Source organism: Gracilinanus agilis, chromosome 2 (assembly GCF_016433145.1).
Source record: "Gracilinanus agilis isolate LMUSP501 chromosome 2, AgileGrace, whole genome shotgun sequence".
Lineage (NCBI taxonomy): Eukaryota > Metazoa > Chordata > Mammalia > Didelphimorphia > Didelphidae > Gracilinanus > Gracilinanus agilis.
The window spans coordinates 189,654,654-189,675,198 of NC_058131.1; the positions used below are offsets into that span (position 1 = coordinate 189,654,654).

General features: G+C 32.9%; 1 protein-coding gene across 1 annotated transcript in view; it reads left to right on the top strand.

Moving 5' to 3' along the window:
* CSMD1 (CUB and Sushi multiple domains 1) overlaps positions 1 to 20,545 on the top strand; it is a 2,120,031-nt gene that overhangs the window by 1,258,012 nt on the left and 841,474 nt on the right. The window contains exon 10 of the mRNA XM_044659558.1: positions 18,653 to 18,777. Within this exon, the coding sequence (XP_044515493.1) occupies positions 18,653 to 18,777 (125 nt within the window). The remainder of the gene's footprint in view (positions 1 to 18,652; positions 18,778 to 20,545) is intronic.

Here is a 20,545-nt window from a genome sequence, read left to right on the forward strand (position 1 = left end):
ATTGTCTAACAAGTCAGATAACTTTATCATCTTCATCTTATTTTTTAAGATTTTTAGCTAATCTTTTCTATTTTATTTCTAACCCCATGTTCCTTGTTCACCTTTAGTTCTTCCATCTCCCTAGTACATAAAATTGTCTTGAATTGATTCTTCTCTTTTTAATTATGAAATTATGAAATAAGAAGTGGAATAGAATGCAGTAAAGAAACACAACTAACCATTTGGACTCTTCCTGAAATATTGGTCTAGGGAAGAAACACAAATGTGCAGTATAAGTCAAAAAAGCAATAAAAAATTTAAGATTTCACTGTTAAATCGGAACTAGAATTGAACTCTCTTTACTATGCATAATGCATAGAGATTGAAGAAGAAAAATTATATATCTCATAGGAGCCCAATGTGTTGTAAGACTCATTCTTATAAAAGATTTTTTAAAGCAATTTTTGCTAATTGTTGTAATTAGTAGTATTTTATGTATATAATCTGCCCTGGGGAATTTAGGTTAGAAACTACTAACAATTTAATCTAAAAGTTAATTGACCATATCCTAAAGAAAGATATCTTCAAATGACATTTGAAAGCAAAGTTCCTTTGATTATCATTAAAGATGAGGCACAATGACTCCAAATTTAAGCCTTGTTTGCTCTATACAATGATTTATCTTAGGATTTGTAAAATAGTTGAAAAATTCTCTTCTCCTACTTTAATACAAAACAATACTTTCAAAAGTGTATTATTTATTTTAAGTCAAATATGAACAGCAAAAGAATTTTGAATTTTTTTTAGTTTTAGTTGGCCCCTTGGTGAAATAGATATTTTTATTCATATAATTATAGCTGACTTTGAGCTAGGAATGGGAAAAGATGCACATTCTTCATAACCTTTCTGACTTCAAATAAAGGTACAAATCTCATTAATTGAAGCTAATGGATGAGGTTACTTTAATTAGTCAAAGTAAGAGCCTGAGACTTTTTCAAGTATACTAGCAAGTTTTTCAGAGTGGAAGGAAGGTAGAAGTATATTGAAAAAAATGGAAAAATATATGCAAAATTCAGATTGTGAGGCATTTCATATATATACATATATATACATATATATGTATATATACACATACATATATATATTTGTCCTCCTAATTGCTAGAAGGGTATCTAGCAATTAGGAGGACAAATCTCTTGTCCTGGCTTCTGATAAAAAAGAATTGGGTACTAAAGGAAAAATTAAGAGCAACAAGGACAAATGATTCCTTAATCATATGCTCTGTAATAAAGAAGAAGAAAAAAGTCAATGAGACGTACAATCCAGATTGACAGATCTCAGTCTTCTCACTCTAAAGTCAGTCTTATTTGTACTGTACCATTACATTTCTCAGGCCTATTTCTTTCCTTTAAGATCAAGCAGAAAAGAATCTTTGCTGTTTCCAATGTCTGCCATTCATATATTTGATCATGGATATAATGTTTTCTGTTCTTTAGGCTTAATATATTTTATTATTTCAGCCAGTTTGAATCTGAAAAGGTCCTCACTCCCTTCAAGAGAGTAGTCGCCTTCCTCTAAAGATTCCCTAGATAGTCATGTGCGTTTTAAACTACAATGTTCACAACTCAGTTAGTATATATTAGTGTTTATCTTCATGGGAACACAGGTGTATTATGAAATCTGTCTAGAAATGTAAACCATAGCATCTTTAGGGAAAACAAGTAGGTTTTTTTTTTCATTTCTTGAATCAATGCCTAGGCTTTGAATACAATTGCTTCTACTGTGAAAGTGAACTGACATCTTTAAAAAAAAGATGAATAAAGTTTAGCATTATTTATAGCTTCTCATAAAAACAGTTATATATATATAAAAATTGAAACCTATCTAACCATTCTTATATTGTAGTGTGAAACACAGACAACCTCTTGACATGTCACAAAACCCTCTTTACAGTTTGAAATAATATGAGAACTATAATTTACTTACACATTATCACAATGAGGTCATCTTTTCAGGGGTAAATGCACTGGGTTTCTAAGAATCATGAAGTTATATTGTGATAAATAGTTGTTAAGATATATTTACTTTGTTCACAAAAAGAAACAAATGAATATGCATATTAGAATTAGAAGGAACTTTAGAGGTCACCTAATTTAACATTTTTGCCTCATGAATAAATGTTTATTGAGAAATTGACCCAATAAAAACGACTAGGGTAGAACATTTGGGGCTTTATTTCAGATTGACATATTTATTTTTTAAAACATTTATTAATATTCATTTCTTAGAAAAGTTAACATGGTTACATAATTCATGCTCTTACGTTCCCCTTCACCCCCACCCCCAAGGCTGATCCATATTTCCACTGGTTTTAACATGTGTCATTGATCAAGACCAATGTCCAAATTGTTGATAGTTGCATTGGTGTGGTAGTTTCGAGTCTACATCCCCAATCATGTCCGCCTCATCCCATGTGTTCAAGCAGTTGTTTTTCTTCTGTTTCCTCTCCTGCAGTTCTTCCTCTGAATGTGGGTAGCATTCTTTTTCATAAATTCCTCAGAATTGTCCTGGGTCATTGCTTTGCTGCTGGTACAGAAGTCCATTACATTCTATTTTACCACACTGTATCAGTCTCTGTGTACAATGTTCTTCTGGCTCTGCTCCTGATCAGGTGGGATTTATACCAGGAATGCAAGGATGGTTCAACATTAGGAAAACTATCCACATAATTGACCATATCAACAATCTAACAAACAAAAATCACATGATTATCTCAATAGATGGTGAAAAAGCCTTTGACAAAATACAGCACCCATTTCTATTGAAAACCCTGGAAAGTATAGGAATAGAAGGACCTTTCCTAAAAATAATAAACTATATATCTAAAACTATCAACAAGCATCATATGCAATGGGGATAAATTAGAAGCCTTTCCAGTTAGATCAGGAGTGAAACAAGGATGCCAATTATCACCTCTATTTTTTAACATTGTACTAGAAACACTAGCAGTAGCAATTAGAGAAGAAAAGAAATCAAAGGTCTCAAAATAGGCAATGAGTTTATCTTGGTGTAGGGTGTGGGATGTTGATCTAATCCTATTTTCTCCCATATTGTTTTCCAAATTTCCCAGCAGTTTTTGTCAAATAGTGGATTTTTGTCCCAAAAGTTGGGCTCTCTGGGTTTATCATACACTGTCTTGCTGATGTCACTTACCCCAAGTCTATTCCACTGATCCTCCCTTCTGTCTCTTAGCCAGTACCACACTGTTTTGAGGACCACTGCTTTATAGTACAGTTTAATATCTGGTACTGGTAGGCCCCCTTCCTTCACATTTTTTTTCATTATTTCCCTTGATATTCTTGATCTTTTGTTATTCCAAATGAACTTTGTTATAGTTCTTCCTAATTCAGTAAAAAAAGTTTTTTGGTAGTTTAATAGGTATGGCACTAAGTGAACATAAAGTAGTTTACTTGTCAGACCTCTGGGAAAGGAAAGATTTTAAAACTAAGCAAGAGTTAGAGAAAATTACAAAATGTAAAATAAATGACTTTGATTATATCAAACTAAAAAGCTTTTGTACAAACAAAAATAATGTAGCCAAAATCAGAAGGGAAACAACAAATCGGGAAAAAATCTTTATAACAAAAAACTCTGACAGGGGTCTAATTACTCAAATATACAAGGAGTTAAACCAATTGTATAAAAAATCAAGCCATTCCCCAATTGATAAATGGGCAAGAGATATGAATAGGCAATTTTCAGGGAAAGAAATCAAAAGTATCAATAAACACATGAGAAAGTGTTATAAATCTCTAATAATTAGAGAAATGCAAATCAAAACAACTCTGAGGTATCACCTCACACCTAGCAGATTGGCTAAAATGAAAGAAGGGGAGAGTAATGAATGTTGGAGGGGATGTGGCAAAACTGGGTCATTAATGCATTGCTGGTGGAGTTGTGAGTTGATCCAACCATTCTGGCTGGCAATTTGGAACTCTGCTCAAAGGGCTATAAAAGAATGCCTGCCCTTTGATCCAGCCATACCATTGTTGGGTTTGTACCCCAAAGAGATCATAGATAAACAGACTTGTAGGTAAATATTCATAGCTGCACTTTTTGTGGTGGCAAATAACTGGAAAATGAGGGTATGCCTTTCAATTGGGGAATGGCTGAACAAATTGTGGTGATGGAATACTATTGTGCTTAAAGGAGTAATAAACTGGAGGAATTCCATGTGAACTGGAAAGACCTCCAGGAATTGATGCAGAGTGAAAGGAGCAGAGCCAGAAGAACATTGTACACAGAGACAGATACACTGTGGTAAAATCGAATGTAATGGACTTTTGTACCAGCAGCAATGCAATGACACAAGACAGCTATGAGGGATTTATGGAAAAGAACGCTACCCACATTCAGAGGAAGTACTACAGGAGTGGAAACAGAAGAACAACAACTGCTTGAACACATGGGATGAGGCAGACATGATTGGGGATGTAGACTCAAAACTACCACACAAATGCAATTATCAACAATTTGCAAATAGGTCTTGATCAATGACACATGTTAAAACTAGTGGAAATACACATCTGCCATGGGGGAGAGGGGGAAGTCGGGGGATGAAGGGGAAAGTAAGAGCATGAATTATGTAACCATGTTAACTTTTCAAAAAAATAAATATTAATGTTTAAAAAAATAGGCAATGAGGAGATTAAGCTATCACTCTTTGCAGATTATATGATGGTCTACTTAAAAAATCCTAGAGAATCAACTAAGAAGCTTGTAGAAATAATCAACAACTTTAACAAAGTTGCAGGATACAAAATAAATGAACATAAATCATCAGCATTACCATAAATTTCCAACGCATCACAGCAGTAAGAGGTAGAAAGAGAAACACCATTTAAAATCACCCTAGACAATATAAATTACTTAGTAATCTATCTACCAAAACAAACACAGCAATTATATGAAAACAACTACAAAACAATTTCCAAACAATTAAAACTAGATCTAAACAAGTGGAAACATATTGACTGCTCATGGGTAGGATGAGGTAACATAATAAAAATGACCATCCTACTCAAATTAATTTAACTATTTAGCACCATACCTATCAAACTACCAAAAAACTTTTTTACTGAATTAGGAAAAACTATAACAAAGTTCATTTGGAATAACAAAAGATCAAGAATATCAAGGGAAATAATGAAAAAAAAATGTGAAGGAAGGGGGGACTAGCGGTACCAGATATTAAATTGTACTATAAAGCAGCGGTCATCAAATTGATTCAGACTGACATATTTAAATGAATTTAGGAATATAACTAAATGCCAAAGGCAGGCTTCAAAAAATAAGAAAAAATTCATATATTTAAGTAGAATATGGAAGAGGGTATAGGGAAATTCTCCCTGCTTTTTTCAGTGAAATTGTTATAGTGAAAAGAAGGAAATAGGAATAATAGACTTAGTATATGCCTTATGTTTTCTTTGCTCTTACTTATTTTTCTTATTTGGTGTCATTATACAAATAACAAGAATTTTAAAAATAGGCTAGCTCTGCCTTTACTTTCTTGATCAAAAATTTTAGTTAGGCCACAATCCAGTTACTTTCAGATAATTAAATTTGAAGCCTGAGATTATTAGCAAATAGATATTACTTCTAAAGGATCATTCTAATTAAGGTGAATGGAGCTAAAAGGGAAGTAGAAATGAGACTGAGAACCACATTACCCATTTTAAAATTTTTATTTTTGGGGAAATAATACTAATTTATTTCATGTGTAACAACAGGTTACCAAGGGAAAATAGGAATTTACCAGATTTTTCTCAGTGAATAGATATAAAACATGTTTACTGTGCTTTTGAAGTTTAAATTAAAAATACATTTTTACATTGTTTTTTCTTAGACTATCCAATAAACATTGTTTATATGTTGAAAAGATAGATAACAAGGTCCTGTGCTTTGATAATCTCTTTCATTATAAAATCTTAATTCAGATCTTGGGAAATTGAGACTATGAAAAAGAACATAACTTCATCCCTAACTAAGAATATTTAGTTTTCTATGAATAGCTTCCCTGACACAGAACATTGTGACCCCCAGTATGATAAAATGGCTAATCTGGCTCTCTTTCCTGTAATACTTCTATTTGAGCCCATTCTTTTTAATTATTTCATGATCTTTTTAATGACATCAAAGAGTTGTGTAATATGTGACTAAATACTCTGGTTACAAATGAGAAATGAGGAATAACAGACCAAATGATATATTGGTATCAACAAAATATTGAAAGGGTTAAAGGAAATCTTCTTTCAATTCCCTCCTCCACCCCACTCCACCATAGTTTCCAGGTCTTTTTCTGCCTTGTTCTCATTATTCAAATTTCAGTTTGCCCTTGTTACTCATAAAGTGAATGTGGATCTCAGAAATAATTACGTGGCCTGTGGTCTGACAAATAAAAAATACATTAGCACTATTACTTCTATGTTTCTGGATACTATACGTTTGATAAAAGAGCTAGCTATTGTCCCATAGTCTTCCTTTCTCCTTGTGCTGTAAATCTCTTTTCACTTCACTCTATCCTCAATTCAGTTATTAAAGTGGTCATCCCTTTACATAAACACACTCATATATTCATGCACAAATGCACATAATCCTGCAGGTCCTTCCTATGGTTTTTAATTTGTTTTTCCAGATTACATGTTTATACCATTTAAAAAAATCATTTTCTGTCATTTTGCAATCCATGTTCTCTTCATCCCTCCCATCTTTCCCCCTTCCAAAGATGTCCGGGTCCAGCCGGACACAACCGAGGGGTCTGGGGAAACGGCAACCTAATTACCCATAGGGGAAGAAGAGGGGAAACCTCGCGTGCAAGACACAGAGTCGTTTTGATGGATACGAGGCTCGTTTATTGGAGATCTATGACAAGAATATATAAGCTGAGGACAGAAGGGGGTGGGCAGATACTAAGGGGGAAAGGAATGCGGAAAGGGAGCATAGAAAATCTCTGGTGGGGTCTTACTGTCTCCAAGCAAGGCTGGGCCTATGATCAATATCTTATCTTAGAAGAGTGAATGATATCTATTCTTAGAGGAGTGACTATCTTTTCTTAAAGTCTTGGTCCCTAACACAAAGACAACATAATATGATATAGTGTATACGGTTCCCTATCATTTTTCAAGATCAAATATAAAATCCTGTTCAGCATTCAGAGTTCTTCATAACCTGTTCCCAGCTCCTTTCCTTTCATCTTACACATTACATCCCCTTGAACTTTGTGAACCAGTAACCAGAAATACCAGCCTCTTCTCTGTTCCTCAGTCAAGGCACTACATCTCCAGATTTCCACATATTTTCATTGCTTGTCCCTCATGCCTAGAATGCTTTTCCTGCTCAGCTCTGCCTCTTGGGATTCTTGGTTTTCTCCAAGTCCCAGGTAAAGTTCTACATTCTACAGAAAGACTTTTCTAAACTTTCTTAAATCTAAGGACATCCTTCCATTGCTTATTTCCAGTTGAACATGTTTATAAGCTTGTTTTGTACATAGTTTGAACATCTTTCCTGTGAGCTTCTTGAGTACAGAATTGTCTATTCCCTACTTTTTGATCCCCAATTCTTATCTATCATAGTGACAGACATATAAATGATTCTTAATAAATGTTTATTTACTGACTAATTGACATTAGGTTTTAAGGCTACTACACCCTATTATTGGTTCTTATTAAGTTTGTAGTCATAGGAGTACATTAAAATATTAATCTTTTTTCCCCAATGAACTACTATTAAGCCATGTCTTCCCTTATATGATTCAGAAGCATCCTTCTTTTCCTGGACCTCTACATCCTCCTTTTACTCCTCCTCATCATCTTCATTCTTATCAATAATAATAATAACAAATAAGGCACATGTTTTATACAAATGTAATAGTTTATAACATAAATATCAATAGGTAATAGCTATAAGAAATTATTTTAAAAGTTATACTTAAAAATATTGATATCTCTTGTTTTTTTACATTACCTAATGTGTATCAGCTCCCTCTCTTTCTCAAAGAACAATCTTTTATAAATCACAAATAAAGAGGGAAGGGGAAGAAAAACTAAATAGGGCAAATCCACATATTGAAAATGTTTGCTGTTATACGCTGTATTTCATACTCAGAGCTGGCCATTTCTGTGAAGAAGCAGGAAGAGGTGGCCTCTCAGGTCTCATTTTGAGGTTAGTCATTGTCAAAAGAATCTCAAAGAATTAAGTTTCTATTAATTTGCTGTTGTTCTGTTCACTTACATTGTTGTAGTCATTTTGCTATTGCCCTCATCTCTCCCTCCCCCATTGCACTTACTTCACATTGCATTAGTTCATGTTTCCCCTTGCCTCTCTGTAATCATTATATTGTTTCTTACAGTAAAGGAAATGATAGAAAATGTGCAGCCTATCATTGCATATTATAAATATTTGGCATCTGTTAACTACTTAGATATCATCAAATGGAACACTTGAAGATACTTTTAGTGAGTTTCCAGAAGTAGAGCTTACAATCCTTTATTCAATTGCAAAAAGCAAGTATTTTATAACTGAGCAATAATAGGCTATGAAAAATTAAACATAAAAGGATAATATGAGAAGAATGTCCTAAAGACCATTTCTATCTGAATCTTATTGAATAAGATGAAAAGATAAGAGCAACAGTAGTAAATGACATTTCCATAATTGTTCCAAAGTTTGCAAAGCACATTATCTTACTTTATTCTAACAGAGAGAAGGTAAAATACATATTAGAAGTACTCATTTCCTCATTTTTATCAGAATGAGGAAAATGAGTGTCTGAGGAATGAATTGACTTGCTCAGGGTGACATAGGTAGTTTCAAAGATACAATCCAAACCAGGGTCTTCCTGACTCCAAGACCAGCATGTCATGCTACCAATTACAACATTAATAAAATTCATGTTGCATAGTCATGACTTTTTTCATATCTCATTATGAACCTGCATAATTAATTACCTTGATAAATTAAGAGGGAATTCATCTTGTTTTATTAAAGAATTCTTCCCTATATGGTCACCATATGTGAGAATGATTTAAATGAAACTTCCCTAAAAAGAAGATTCGTGCATTTTTCTAAATAAATTGTTCTTAAACGTTGATCACAGTTTAGAACTTCCTAGTTATTTCAAGCCACTTTCATAAACATTGCACCTCAGACCCCTGAAACTCCTTATATTTTGATTGTTGTAAGGAAGCTATGTTGTGCCATTGTTAACATCCAGGCTCTGAAATTCATCTAAAATATTAGTTTCTTTTCTCTGCTTTCCTCAGGCTAGAGATATCAATCTATTCTCTAATGCATTTTCAGTAGTGCTAACTTGCCTTAAGGCTTGAAGAGATGATTCTAAAGACTGTCGCTATAAAAGGAAAAAATGACCCAGAAATGACATATTATGCGAGGGAATCAAAAGAGTAATAAAAAGCACTCCAATATTTACAGCCATTACACATTTGTCTCTTTGATTATAGTGTTGTCTGAGATACTCTGCAAGGCACGAGCTGACGAAGTTTTATTGGCTTTGTGGCCAGTTTACTTGCAAATAGTCTTTCAACCTCCTTGGTCCCATCTGTTCCAGCTAGATTTTTAATTTACTAGGCACAGTCAGGTGGAGTAGCTCAGCTTTTTCCTCAGCATAAACAGGGATGATTTGTTGGAGAATCTGTGAGGTGATAGGAAAAGCTGAGTGGTGCATTGCAAAGAGCTCTCGATTTAGAGTCACAGAACCTAAGGTCAAACCCTGGCTTTCCTACCTCCTGAATTGTGTGACCTTGGTCAAATCAACTTCTCTAGACCTCACTCTCCTCTGTGAGATGAGTGGGATTGGATGACATGATTTTCAAAATCAAGAGGTAAATAAGCCTTTATTAATCAACTACTAAAGCACTTATTATATTATGCCATCTCAAATCCTAGGAACAAAATACATATTTGGAATTTAGGGAGATATTACAAAGAAATTTCTAAATTAAATACATAATGTAATTTTCAGAACTTGACAAATTTTTCAAATGTGGTGGCAATTTTCCCCAATGGAGGATGAACTAGTAGCCTTAGGATCACCTGAATGATTTTCTAAATTTTAAGACTAGAATTGATCTAAGAAATCATATAATCAGAGGAGGAGCAAGAAGAAGAGGGGAGCAGGAGGAGGATGAAGAGATGAAAAAAACATCAGAGATCATCTGATCCAGCTCCAGGGGAGTTAAATAACTTCCCCAAAGTCACATAGAGAATAAACAGGATATGAACAACAGTCCCTCTGGTACCCGAGTCAGTGCTCTTTCTACCACATGCTGCTTGTGTTTTTTAGAGGAAAGATAGGATAATAGAAAGAGCACTTGACCAGAAAAAGTCTTGGGACCTATGTTGAAATTCTGCCTCTGACATCTACAACTTATGAAACCATGTTTAGTAACTATTGTCTCTGAACTCCAATTGGTTCATCTGAAAAGTAGGAATTATGATACCTGGAATAGATACCTCACAAAGTTTTAGATAAAGATTGATTGTTTATAAAATTATTTATTAACCTAACATGCTTTTTAAATATTAATTATTCTTAGTGGATGTGTTATTATTATTGTAGATTCATGTCTTTATACTCTGAATTATTCCTGCTTAATGCACATAAGCATTTATTCATCAATTAAATATTTTTAAACCTTCCTTTGCAGATTTTTCATTATACTGTGGGAGATATAAAATTTATACAATTCCCTTGAGGCAAGAGGTTTCTTCTCTTCTCTCTCCCTCTGTAAACACTTTCTTCCTCTCTGTCTCCAGTCCTTCTCCTTTTCTTCTTCCTTATAGTTGGTACTTAAGGCATACATGGTAAACTGATTTGTTGAATTTCCACAGCCTACATTATAGTCATACTGGATGATACTATCCTTTTAAAACATTTTGTGTTTTCTCATCATTGATTTTTTCTCACAACACTTTTCAAGTCTTTTCCATATTTTCCTCTTCTCACTTCCTCTCCATCCTTGAAGAATTGGTTCATATTTTACCACTCAGATGAAATCTTTCTTGTTCTCCTTTGACCTCTCATATTACTCTATAATTTTCATATGTACTTCACTTATTCCATTTTGTATTTTATTCTTATTTATTTCCTATCTCTGCTACTATGAGTTCTTTGATAGAAGGCAACATATACTTTGAAACATATTGAAGAAATAATAGGTTATTCATCTTCTCTTACTCTAATAGTTTAACCTAATCATCTGGTCATATATTAATAATTTTCACATTGTACTTTATGACTCCATACAAATATGGTTTCAAAAAGTGTTACTGAAAACCATCATACACCGATGTATTAGTGTATGACTTTCACTAATTTCTCTAATTTTTATTGACTGAAGAGGATCTGTTGGTAACTATTTTTTTTCCTTGTTGCTTTCTTTTTTCCCTAAGAGTTTTCAGGAAAATTGCTGGTACCTCAAGGGGCAATAAAGAAACCCTCATAGAAAGGTGTCTTGTATAGCACATAACTAATGATAAATTATGTACCTGAAATTATATATTATCATATATGTATGTATGCACATATACATATATACATATATATATGTGTGTGTGTGTGTGTGTGTGTACACAAGGAAGTGGTCCATTCTTGCAGCATAGAGGAGTTTGATTTATATAATTGGTGAAAGTGTCCACAATGATCATACATATCACAGAGCTTGTGAAATATCAAATTATTATTGGAACACAGACTGAGATGCACAGTTAAATATTTGAAAGTGGTGTTCTAGAGGGAGAGAGAGAGAGAGAAAGAGAGAGAGAGAAAATAATTTTCTTCCATCCACTATTATGACATGTTGCTAGACTACATTGTCCACCCTAGGCCTCTTGCTTAAAACTGGTGTTTCCATCTCCTGCCATAAAATCTTGAACTCCTATTTTTAAAGTACTTGAGAATTTTTAGGCACTATTTTGATGCCTCCAAAGTATGTTTCTTTCACCACTTGGCTAGGAACAGTAATCATATCAAGAAACCATTTCTGAAAAAGGCATATAATTTCCCCAGTGGTTCTACTCACTTTTTCCATCACTTCCTAGAAAAAAAATTCCCTCCCTAGTCATCACTCCCCTAATATGTGTTACCATTTCATGATTAACTTATAAGATCCTTGAGGGTAGAAATTGTCTGGCTTAATTCTATCCCTAGCATGTAGCATAATAGATGTCATATAAGAAGCACCTAAAATGTTTTCATTTGCTTATTATTGATGGTGATCTGCAAAGATCTATAAGAGCACTATTTACTCTATGAATGCTAGGCTATTTTTTTCCCTTTAAATGATATTAAAACTGTTCTCACAATATATTTGGTCCAAGAGACTAAGTCTCAAACTATGAATTAAATTCTCCCTGGTTTACATACAAATACAAATAAATATTATTTTATTTTAAATAAATATTATTTACTTAAATACAAGAGTCAACAAAAGAGAAGCCAGGAACTTCTCTTTCAGGCTTATAATATGCTAACATCAGAAGCACTATAGCTATGCCCAGCTAACTCATTGCTTTATCCTTAGTAAATATGGTATGGTGAAACAAACTTATTTGTGTTAACTGCTAGATGGTCTGTAAATATTTCATTTTGTTCCATTCCCAATCCTGAACCATTGGCCTATCCCCACTCAGCCCTGATTGGGCAGTTAATTCTGAAATGTCCAGGGCATAGCAAGTAGAGAAAAGAGGAAAAAGCAGTGTTAAGAGAGTTTCAGTAAAAACAAATTTTTATCAACTTCATCACTTAAAGTCCTCCAACTGCTCTGCCTATCATTAGCTTCAGAAGAATAGGTAACAGAAGGAAAAGACTGAATAAAAGTGGCAATTCTGTGGCATTGATAGATTCCTTTCATCACCTTCCCTACTTCCATGAAGCATATTCTCAAGAAAATGATAACTTCATGTGGATGCAAGTGATTTTTAAAATGTGATTAATTTTTCCATGTATACCTTCAAATGGAAATCAGCACTGACCAGAGGCAATTGTAGTATTGTGAATATAAATAAAAATACCAACCTTGGAATCAGGAGAAACTTTGGTTCAAATTTTGTCTCTGACACTTGCTGTCTATATAATGAGGATAAAATCTCAGTCTCTCAGATCCTTCAATAAAAACAAGGATGACAATGATATCTTTTGAACTTATCCCACAGGGTTATTATAAGCATCAAATGAAGAAAAAATTGTAAAACTATTTCCCAAATCTTCAAATACTATATCTATATACATGTCAGCTATTATTGCTTAGGGAACTAAGTGTTTATTTTCATTTTTTGGCACAACAATTTCTTTTAGTTAATTGATAAAGGTCCTCCTACTAACATTCAAACTGAAAACAAAACTTTTGAGAACCTTAAACGAAACTGATTGAAATCCAGTTGGTGATTTTTACAACAGGGAAGTTAAAGTAGCTATTTTAACAGCTGAGAGAATTTTGTTTTTATTGTCAGTTTCTAAAGTCTATCTCAATCCACTTAAAAATTATGAGACAGATTATTATAACGATTTTAGTTGTCTTGAACTGAATTTCCTTTAGATTTTCTCTTAATTTGGCATCAATTTGCTTTAGGTTGCCATCAGATAGTGCTTATTTCAGTTTCCTTGAGTATTCTTCCCCTTGAAAAATAATATCAAATTTTTTTGTATATAAAAATAATTGGAGTTCTTTGGAGAATTACAATAATTTATATTCTACATACTCAGTATTCATAAATAAGCATTCAGGAATCTCTTTAGTCCTATGGACCTTCATCAAAGTTATACATTGATCATTCATGCTACTGGCAAGGTCTGTAGCATGTATAAAATGCAAATTTTGCTATTAGCTGTTCCTTGTTTCTACAAACATCTCTCTCAGCCATTGGATTCCTGCTCATTCTTTAATGATCAACTCAAATGTCATCTCCTTCATGAAATTTGGTAAGCCTTCTGGAAATAATCATTTCCCTCTGTTCTCACCTAGAACTTTGTTATGTACTTCTTAAACATATTTAGGTCCCAATTAACATGAATAATGAATTTCCCTGAAGAGGTCACAGTATTTGAACTTGAACTGCATATTTCCATTAGGTTGGAACCAATTATCACATTTTATATTATAACTTTGAATAGTACAAATTTGTATACAAGCACCTGCCTCAGGGATTCATTATTCATTCTGATTAGGATTTTATGTATACTTGTAAAATAATATTGCATGAGATAATTTCCCATGTTTATGTCATACTGCTCACTAGAACATGAGATCCAAGAAGACAAGGATGGTATCCTAGATTAATTTTGTAACACATCTGGAAGTTAAGGAGTTCTGCATACAGCAGAAGTTTAATTAATATGCATTCAGTGGATAGAAAATTTCAACGATAGTAGGACTGAGGAATAGAACATTTTGTGGTTAGTAGCGAATTATGATCTTTACCATAGGTTGTCTACTCTTTTCCTATACCCTGAGGTCCAGGTGACTAATATTTTCCGAAGAAAAAAATAAAACCTCATCCATTAGCAAAATAACATAATTATGAAAAACTTATGGTTAAAAAAGAATTCCTAGATGTTTGCTAAAAAATAGTGGAAGATACTATATTTAATGTTAACCCATATCTAGTCTACAATAAAATTCAGCTTGAGATTTTTCTTAGTAAAAATTTTGTCTCAATATGAATTTACAAGCTTTCTCTGATAAAACTTCTTTTTTCATATTTTCCCTTAGATTTCATAAATCTGAAAGTCAGCCATATTCTTTAAATTTTATAACTGATGAGTTCTACTCCTTTGAAACTTTTACATCTGCTTCTTTCGTATAGATTTGGTTCATTTTTATTCTTCTTTGTAATGTTTTAATCTGCAAGATACGTCAAGTCCTTCCATAAGTATGTAGGAAATAGCTGCTAAATAAATACATAAATACATAAATACTTGGAGTTATTTTAGGGTGTGGCATTTAGAAAAACATGAAATAAAAATAATTATTATAAGTAAGACGATTTATTTGAAAATTCCCAGATGAGACGATACAAATGATAAGTAAGGCAGATGAGAAAATATATTTCCCTTTTGTCCTGAAACTTTAAATAGCAGAATACTTAAGTTAGATTAACTTTTTACTTACCTTTCTCTCAATCTAAGTTCAACATAAACATCTGACTACATGTTTATATCTCACATTTTATAGCTTTATGCCCTCCAATTTTGGTTATTTGTCAGGTATATACTGCTTCCTTCAATCATAATGCTGTGTAAAATAATTCCCAATTATTCTAAACTTTTTAATTATTGACTAAAGGGTACCTACCAGTAATTATTTCTCCCAGTGCTTTTTCTTCTTTTTCCCCACAGGGGAACATTTCACGAAAATCAAATCATGAATTCAGCCCTTATTCTCTAGACTAATTCATTTTCTATTTGACAAATAGAAATATATGCCAGAGAAATCAGGGAATTCAAAGAGACTTGAGGCTCGTATTAATAGAAAATGAAATGGTAGCAGAACTTTTAAATTCTATTGTGTTATTGTTCTTGTTATCTAATAGAAAACTTGACTCAGAATGTGAATTGATCATTTGGAAAGAATGCCTATCATGCCTGCTTTCTACCATTAAATCTACCTATTAAATTTCATGAACTAAGCCTGAGTTAGATTACTGCAACAGATTGTCACTACATTGCTTTGTCGCTTTTTCACTTGTCATATTCAGACAATACTATATTGTTACATTGACTGCCATTTTTATTTTCTATAACTTATGAAGTGAGGTCAGGCAAAAACTGGATTTAACATGGAGGCAATAATTAGAGCTTGAAACAAAACTATAATTCATGTCTCATTTAAACAAATATACAAGAGAAGGGACAAAAACCTAACTAGAGGTCCAGAAGTGAAGATGAGCTTGGAATGTAATGAAATAAATTAGCCTAGAGCAGAAGGTTAGTTTGGCAGAGTTATAGAAGATGATATTCAGTAGGTAAAGTAAAGTTAGCAGAGGACATGAATATTAGATTGTGGCAGACTAGATAGGAATGGTAATAGAAAATCCTTAGAGGAAGATTATGATGAAAGCAGTGATTCAAGAAAATGACTCTGGTAATAGAGTATTGGATGTACTGGAAAGAGCTGTGATTAAAAGTTAGTTAAGAGAATTTATAATTATCTGGATCTAAAGCAGTGAGATTAGGATAATTGAAGTAGGAAAGGAGAAGGGGTGACATAGTTGAAATGTCAAAAGGACTTAGTGATTGACAGTATCTACGGGTTGATGAAGAGAGGAGTCATTCATTCATTCATTCAATTAATATTTATTGAAAATATACTAAATTGAGAGTAAAGAGTATACCCCCTCAGGGAATAAAAAGATGGATAAATAAAATACGAAACTTGCCTTCAAGCAGCATAAAAATGAATATTACTACAAAACTTTTGGCCTAGAATATAAGGAGTGATGACACTACTGATAAAAATAGGCATATTAGAAATGTGGAAGGATGTATAAGGATATTGGACTTGGTTTTATGGATGATGATTTGTGAGTAGTCTCTCATCCATATTTACATGAAAAGATTAATTGAAGCATAATTGGCTAACCATTATGTTATGAAAATGTGTGCTTCATTGTTAAATACATATGTGTACATACACATGTATTTGTACATACATACATATACACACATTAAATCTTAAATTACAATCCGAGTTTTCCTTATATTTTAATTCTCATCATTTATTATTTTTTATACTTTCATGGACTAATCAACCAGTTAACAAGTATTTTCTAGTTAGGTGGTACAGTTTATAGAGTGATGGACTTGCAGGCAGAAAGACCAAGTTCAAACCTGGCCCAGATATTTTCTAGCTGTGAAATCCAGGACAAGTCCTGCAGGCTATCCCTGCCTCAGTAAAATGTGATATATTAAAGGACCTTCTTCCCAGGAATGATGGAAGGATAAAATGAGATAAGTTTTGGAAAGTACTTTACAAACCTTGACATGCTATAGGTGCTGAAGAATTTACCAATGTGGAAACTCACTCAGTATATGTATGTAAATGCTAATACAGACCCCTCCATGCTTTATCATTCAATGCCATTCTTGCCCTTGTTTTCCCTTAAATCCTGCAAAGAAGTTCCACTTTCTGTAAGATGATTTCCACTTATTCGTGATATCAATGCACCACTCAGGCTATCCATCTAGTGCTGCTCATTCCTATTAGGTACTTTAAATATTTTTAAAGCAATTATAAAGTATATTTATGCACATTGCCATAGAAATATGTGTATGTCTATATGAGTAGACATATCTATATGTTTATATGTGTATATACATATATTTCTATATACATTTATGCACATAGAAAATATAATTACATGTGTGTAAGCCTACACACATATGCATATATTTATTTGTATACATTTTTACATTCATTATATATGTTTACACACATAATTGCCTCTTATGTAGACATCCGAATGTAGGCATATCCAAATAGATTTCTACCTTTTGTTAAATATAAATTTATATTGGTAACTCTATATGATATATTCACATATATAGTACATATATCTGCAGAAAAATCCTTTGTGTGTATAGGCGGGTGTGTATATGTCTGTATGTCTTTTTATGTGTCCATGTAAGTGTCAACATGACATTCTGAAAAGAGAGCAAGCTTTAGCTTCAGGAGGGTCTGGATTCAAGTGTAACCACTGACATATACTGGCTTTGTAATCATGGATAAGTGACTGCATCCTCCCGTGTTACCATAAACTCTGAGTCGTCATTCTTCCTTGCTAGAGGGAGATAAATGAAATTGGAGATTTGGAACAAAAACCAATGTGTACCTGAGTGTGTATTTGTGTTTAATATACAAATATGTGTGTTTAAGTATAATGAAAGTTACGGGATTTATACTTTCAAGTATGCAGAGAAGGAAAACATCCCTTTTTCTTCCCTTTTCTCTCTCTGAGCACATTCCCACTTCTGTTACTTCTCTCCTTCATTTCCAGTCCCTGTGGGAAGATGAAAAGGAAACATGGGCAGGATTTGCACCTTAAAGAGGATAGTTGTCACAATATAAAATAGTGCTGCACTATGCTTAATGCCAAATGTCAGGCTCAGAAGAAGTAATTGGGTGTGTGTTCATATCTGATTTATGACTTGAACATTTTCTTATGCACCTGCTGAATTGTTATTCTGTTTTAGTGTTTTGTCAATGTTCACAACCTCAAAGCTTCATGTTTTCAGATGTAGCACTGGAGCCAAAGTGATTTTTCATGTAACTGTAGCTTGGATGGATTACATTAAAATGGGCTGGGAAAGGATTTTCCAGGGAGAAATATTTCCCAAATATAATATGTGACCTTCCTTTGACTATAATTGATATGTGTTGTTTTAAAACACATTATTTTGTCCCATTTTCTCCTAAATTGATGGAATGCTACAGATGTTTGTCTTTTTTCAAATAAAACATTTTCCCCAATTTTAAGATTCCTTTTCCTTATTCATATTTGCCAGTTTTTAGCTTTATTATGAAAAGAGCAACAGGTATCATATTGGTTTATCTGGTCTTCATATCTCATACACTCTGTTTTTTGCTTCTTGATTCCTCAGGGTGGGGGCAAATGTCCAGTTCTCCTGTGAAGATAATTATGTGCTTCAGGGTTCCAAAAGCATAACATGTCAGAGAGTCACAGAGACACTAGCAGCATGGAGTGACCACCGGCCAATCTGTCGTGGTAAGTAACATATAACTCAGATCCTCTTTTAATTTAACGTCAAGATTTTCTCAGTGACCAGTTTGAGCTTTGAAGTGTAAGTCATTGTAAATAAACAGAATGGAGAGTAGACTGGGAGACAAAAGAACCAGGATCAGGTACTATCTCTTCATTAATGTCACTTTGTGACTTTCCTCAAGTAATATAACCTACTTTCCTCATCTTTAAAAAGAAGGAATTGAATGAAGTCATTTCTAAGGTTGCTTCTGGCTTAAATATTCAATATATCTTCATTCCCTTTCTTCTTTCCTTCCCTTTTTCTCCCTTCCTCTCTTTCTTTTCAATCTTTTCCTTCTTCCTTTCCTCCATTCCTCCCTTTCATCATTCCCTCTCTCTTTACCTTTACTTCTCCTTCTCTTATTTCCTCCCTCCCTTCCTCCATTCCTTCTTCAAACATTTAAGTGACTACTGTGTGTCAGGCAACATTCTATGAGAAATAAAAAGACTCAACATATTCTTTTCTATCAAAGAGCTTTCATTCTACTGCTGTTAGAAAGAGAAACTATATTTAAAAATAATTTTGACAATCAGAAACAACAGAATTAATGACTTTTAATAAGCTTTTGGAAAGATAAGAATATTTCAAATACTTTATAATCACATGTGTTTTGTAACCTGTTTTATATAAATTCATATGCTTATATGTAAAAATCATTTAAGTGAACTCAAATACAAAATTACAATAAATGAATTTTAATTTTTCATAGAAATTCATTTCCTATAACTAAATAACTTAGTTATTGATGCTATAACTAAGTATATAAGTAAGAGTAAGAAGCAATAAGATTGGACATTTTCTTTGTAGATGCTTTATATTGATATCATGGCCTAAGTTAACACTGGACCAAATATTTAAGCAAAGTTCACTCATCTTCAATATTACTACCATCATTTCTTAAATTAATAGATGAGAGATATGCTTTCTTAAATCAGGTCATGAGATTGTTTTCCACATATTCAAAATATGAAAATATGCTTGGCCCAAAATCATAAAAGAGCATTCATATAGAAAAGCCATTCTCATTTATGCCAAAGAAAAAGAACCTGAGGATGCCTGAGAAATATTGGCCCATGAATTTTTGTAATAAATGTTTGTAGATGGACTTTGGCTTGTATGTATCTTCTTGAAAGTTCTGAAGATTCTCTAAAAATGCTACATAGTATATTATTCCTTGTTACAAATGCCAGAAGATGAGATCCCAAGTGAGAGCTTTTTATTAAAAGCCTTTTCCACTTAATTTTTTTCTTTACAACAGACTGTAAAGTTTCTTTAGTTGCATGACTATTTTTGCCTTTTTTTGCATACCTAACACTTAAGCACAGTGCTGGTTTACTAAATAATTGGTATAAATTAATAACTTTATCTTTTTCCCTTAATTATTCATTTACCTCTTTACCTTGATTTTTTCTGATAATTTCTAAGAATAATTCATAGGCATATCTATATCTCTTTAAGCTTATTATAGAGAAGACTTTGGAACGTTCTTTTGTTCTTAAGATGCTACTTCTTTTCTGGATTAAGAATAAAAGATGTAATAAATAAGATAAAATATTCACCTTATTACTTTTCTGAAAATTATAATGAGCAACTTTTCTATCATAATTACCATTGTAATAAGCAAATAGGAGAAGTTCAAAACAAAATCTGTGAAATCCAGAATAGGTATGTCTTTGCCTAAATTCTGGAAACTGTCAATGGTTAGGCACAAATAATTTAATAGGAAAAAGG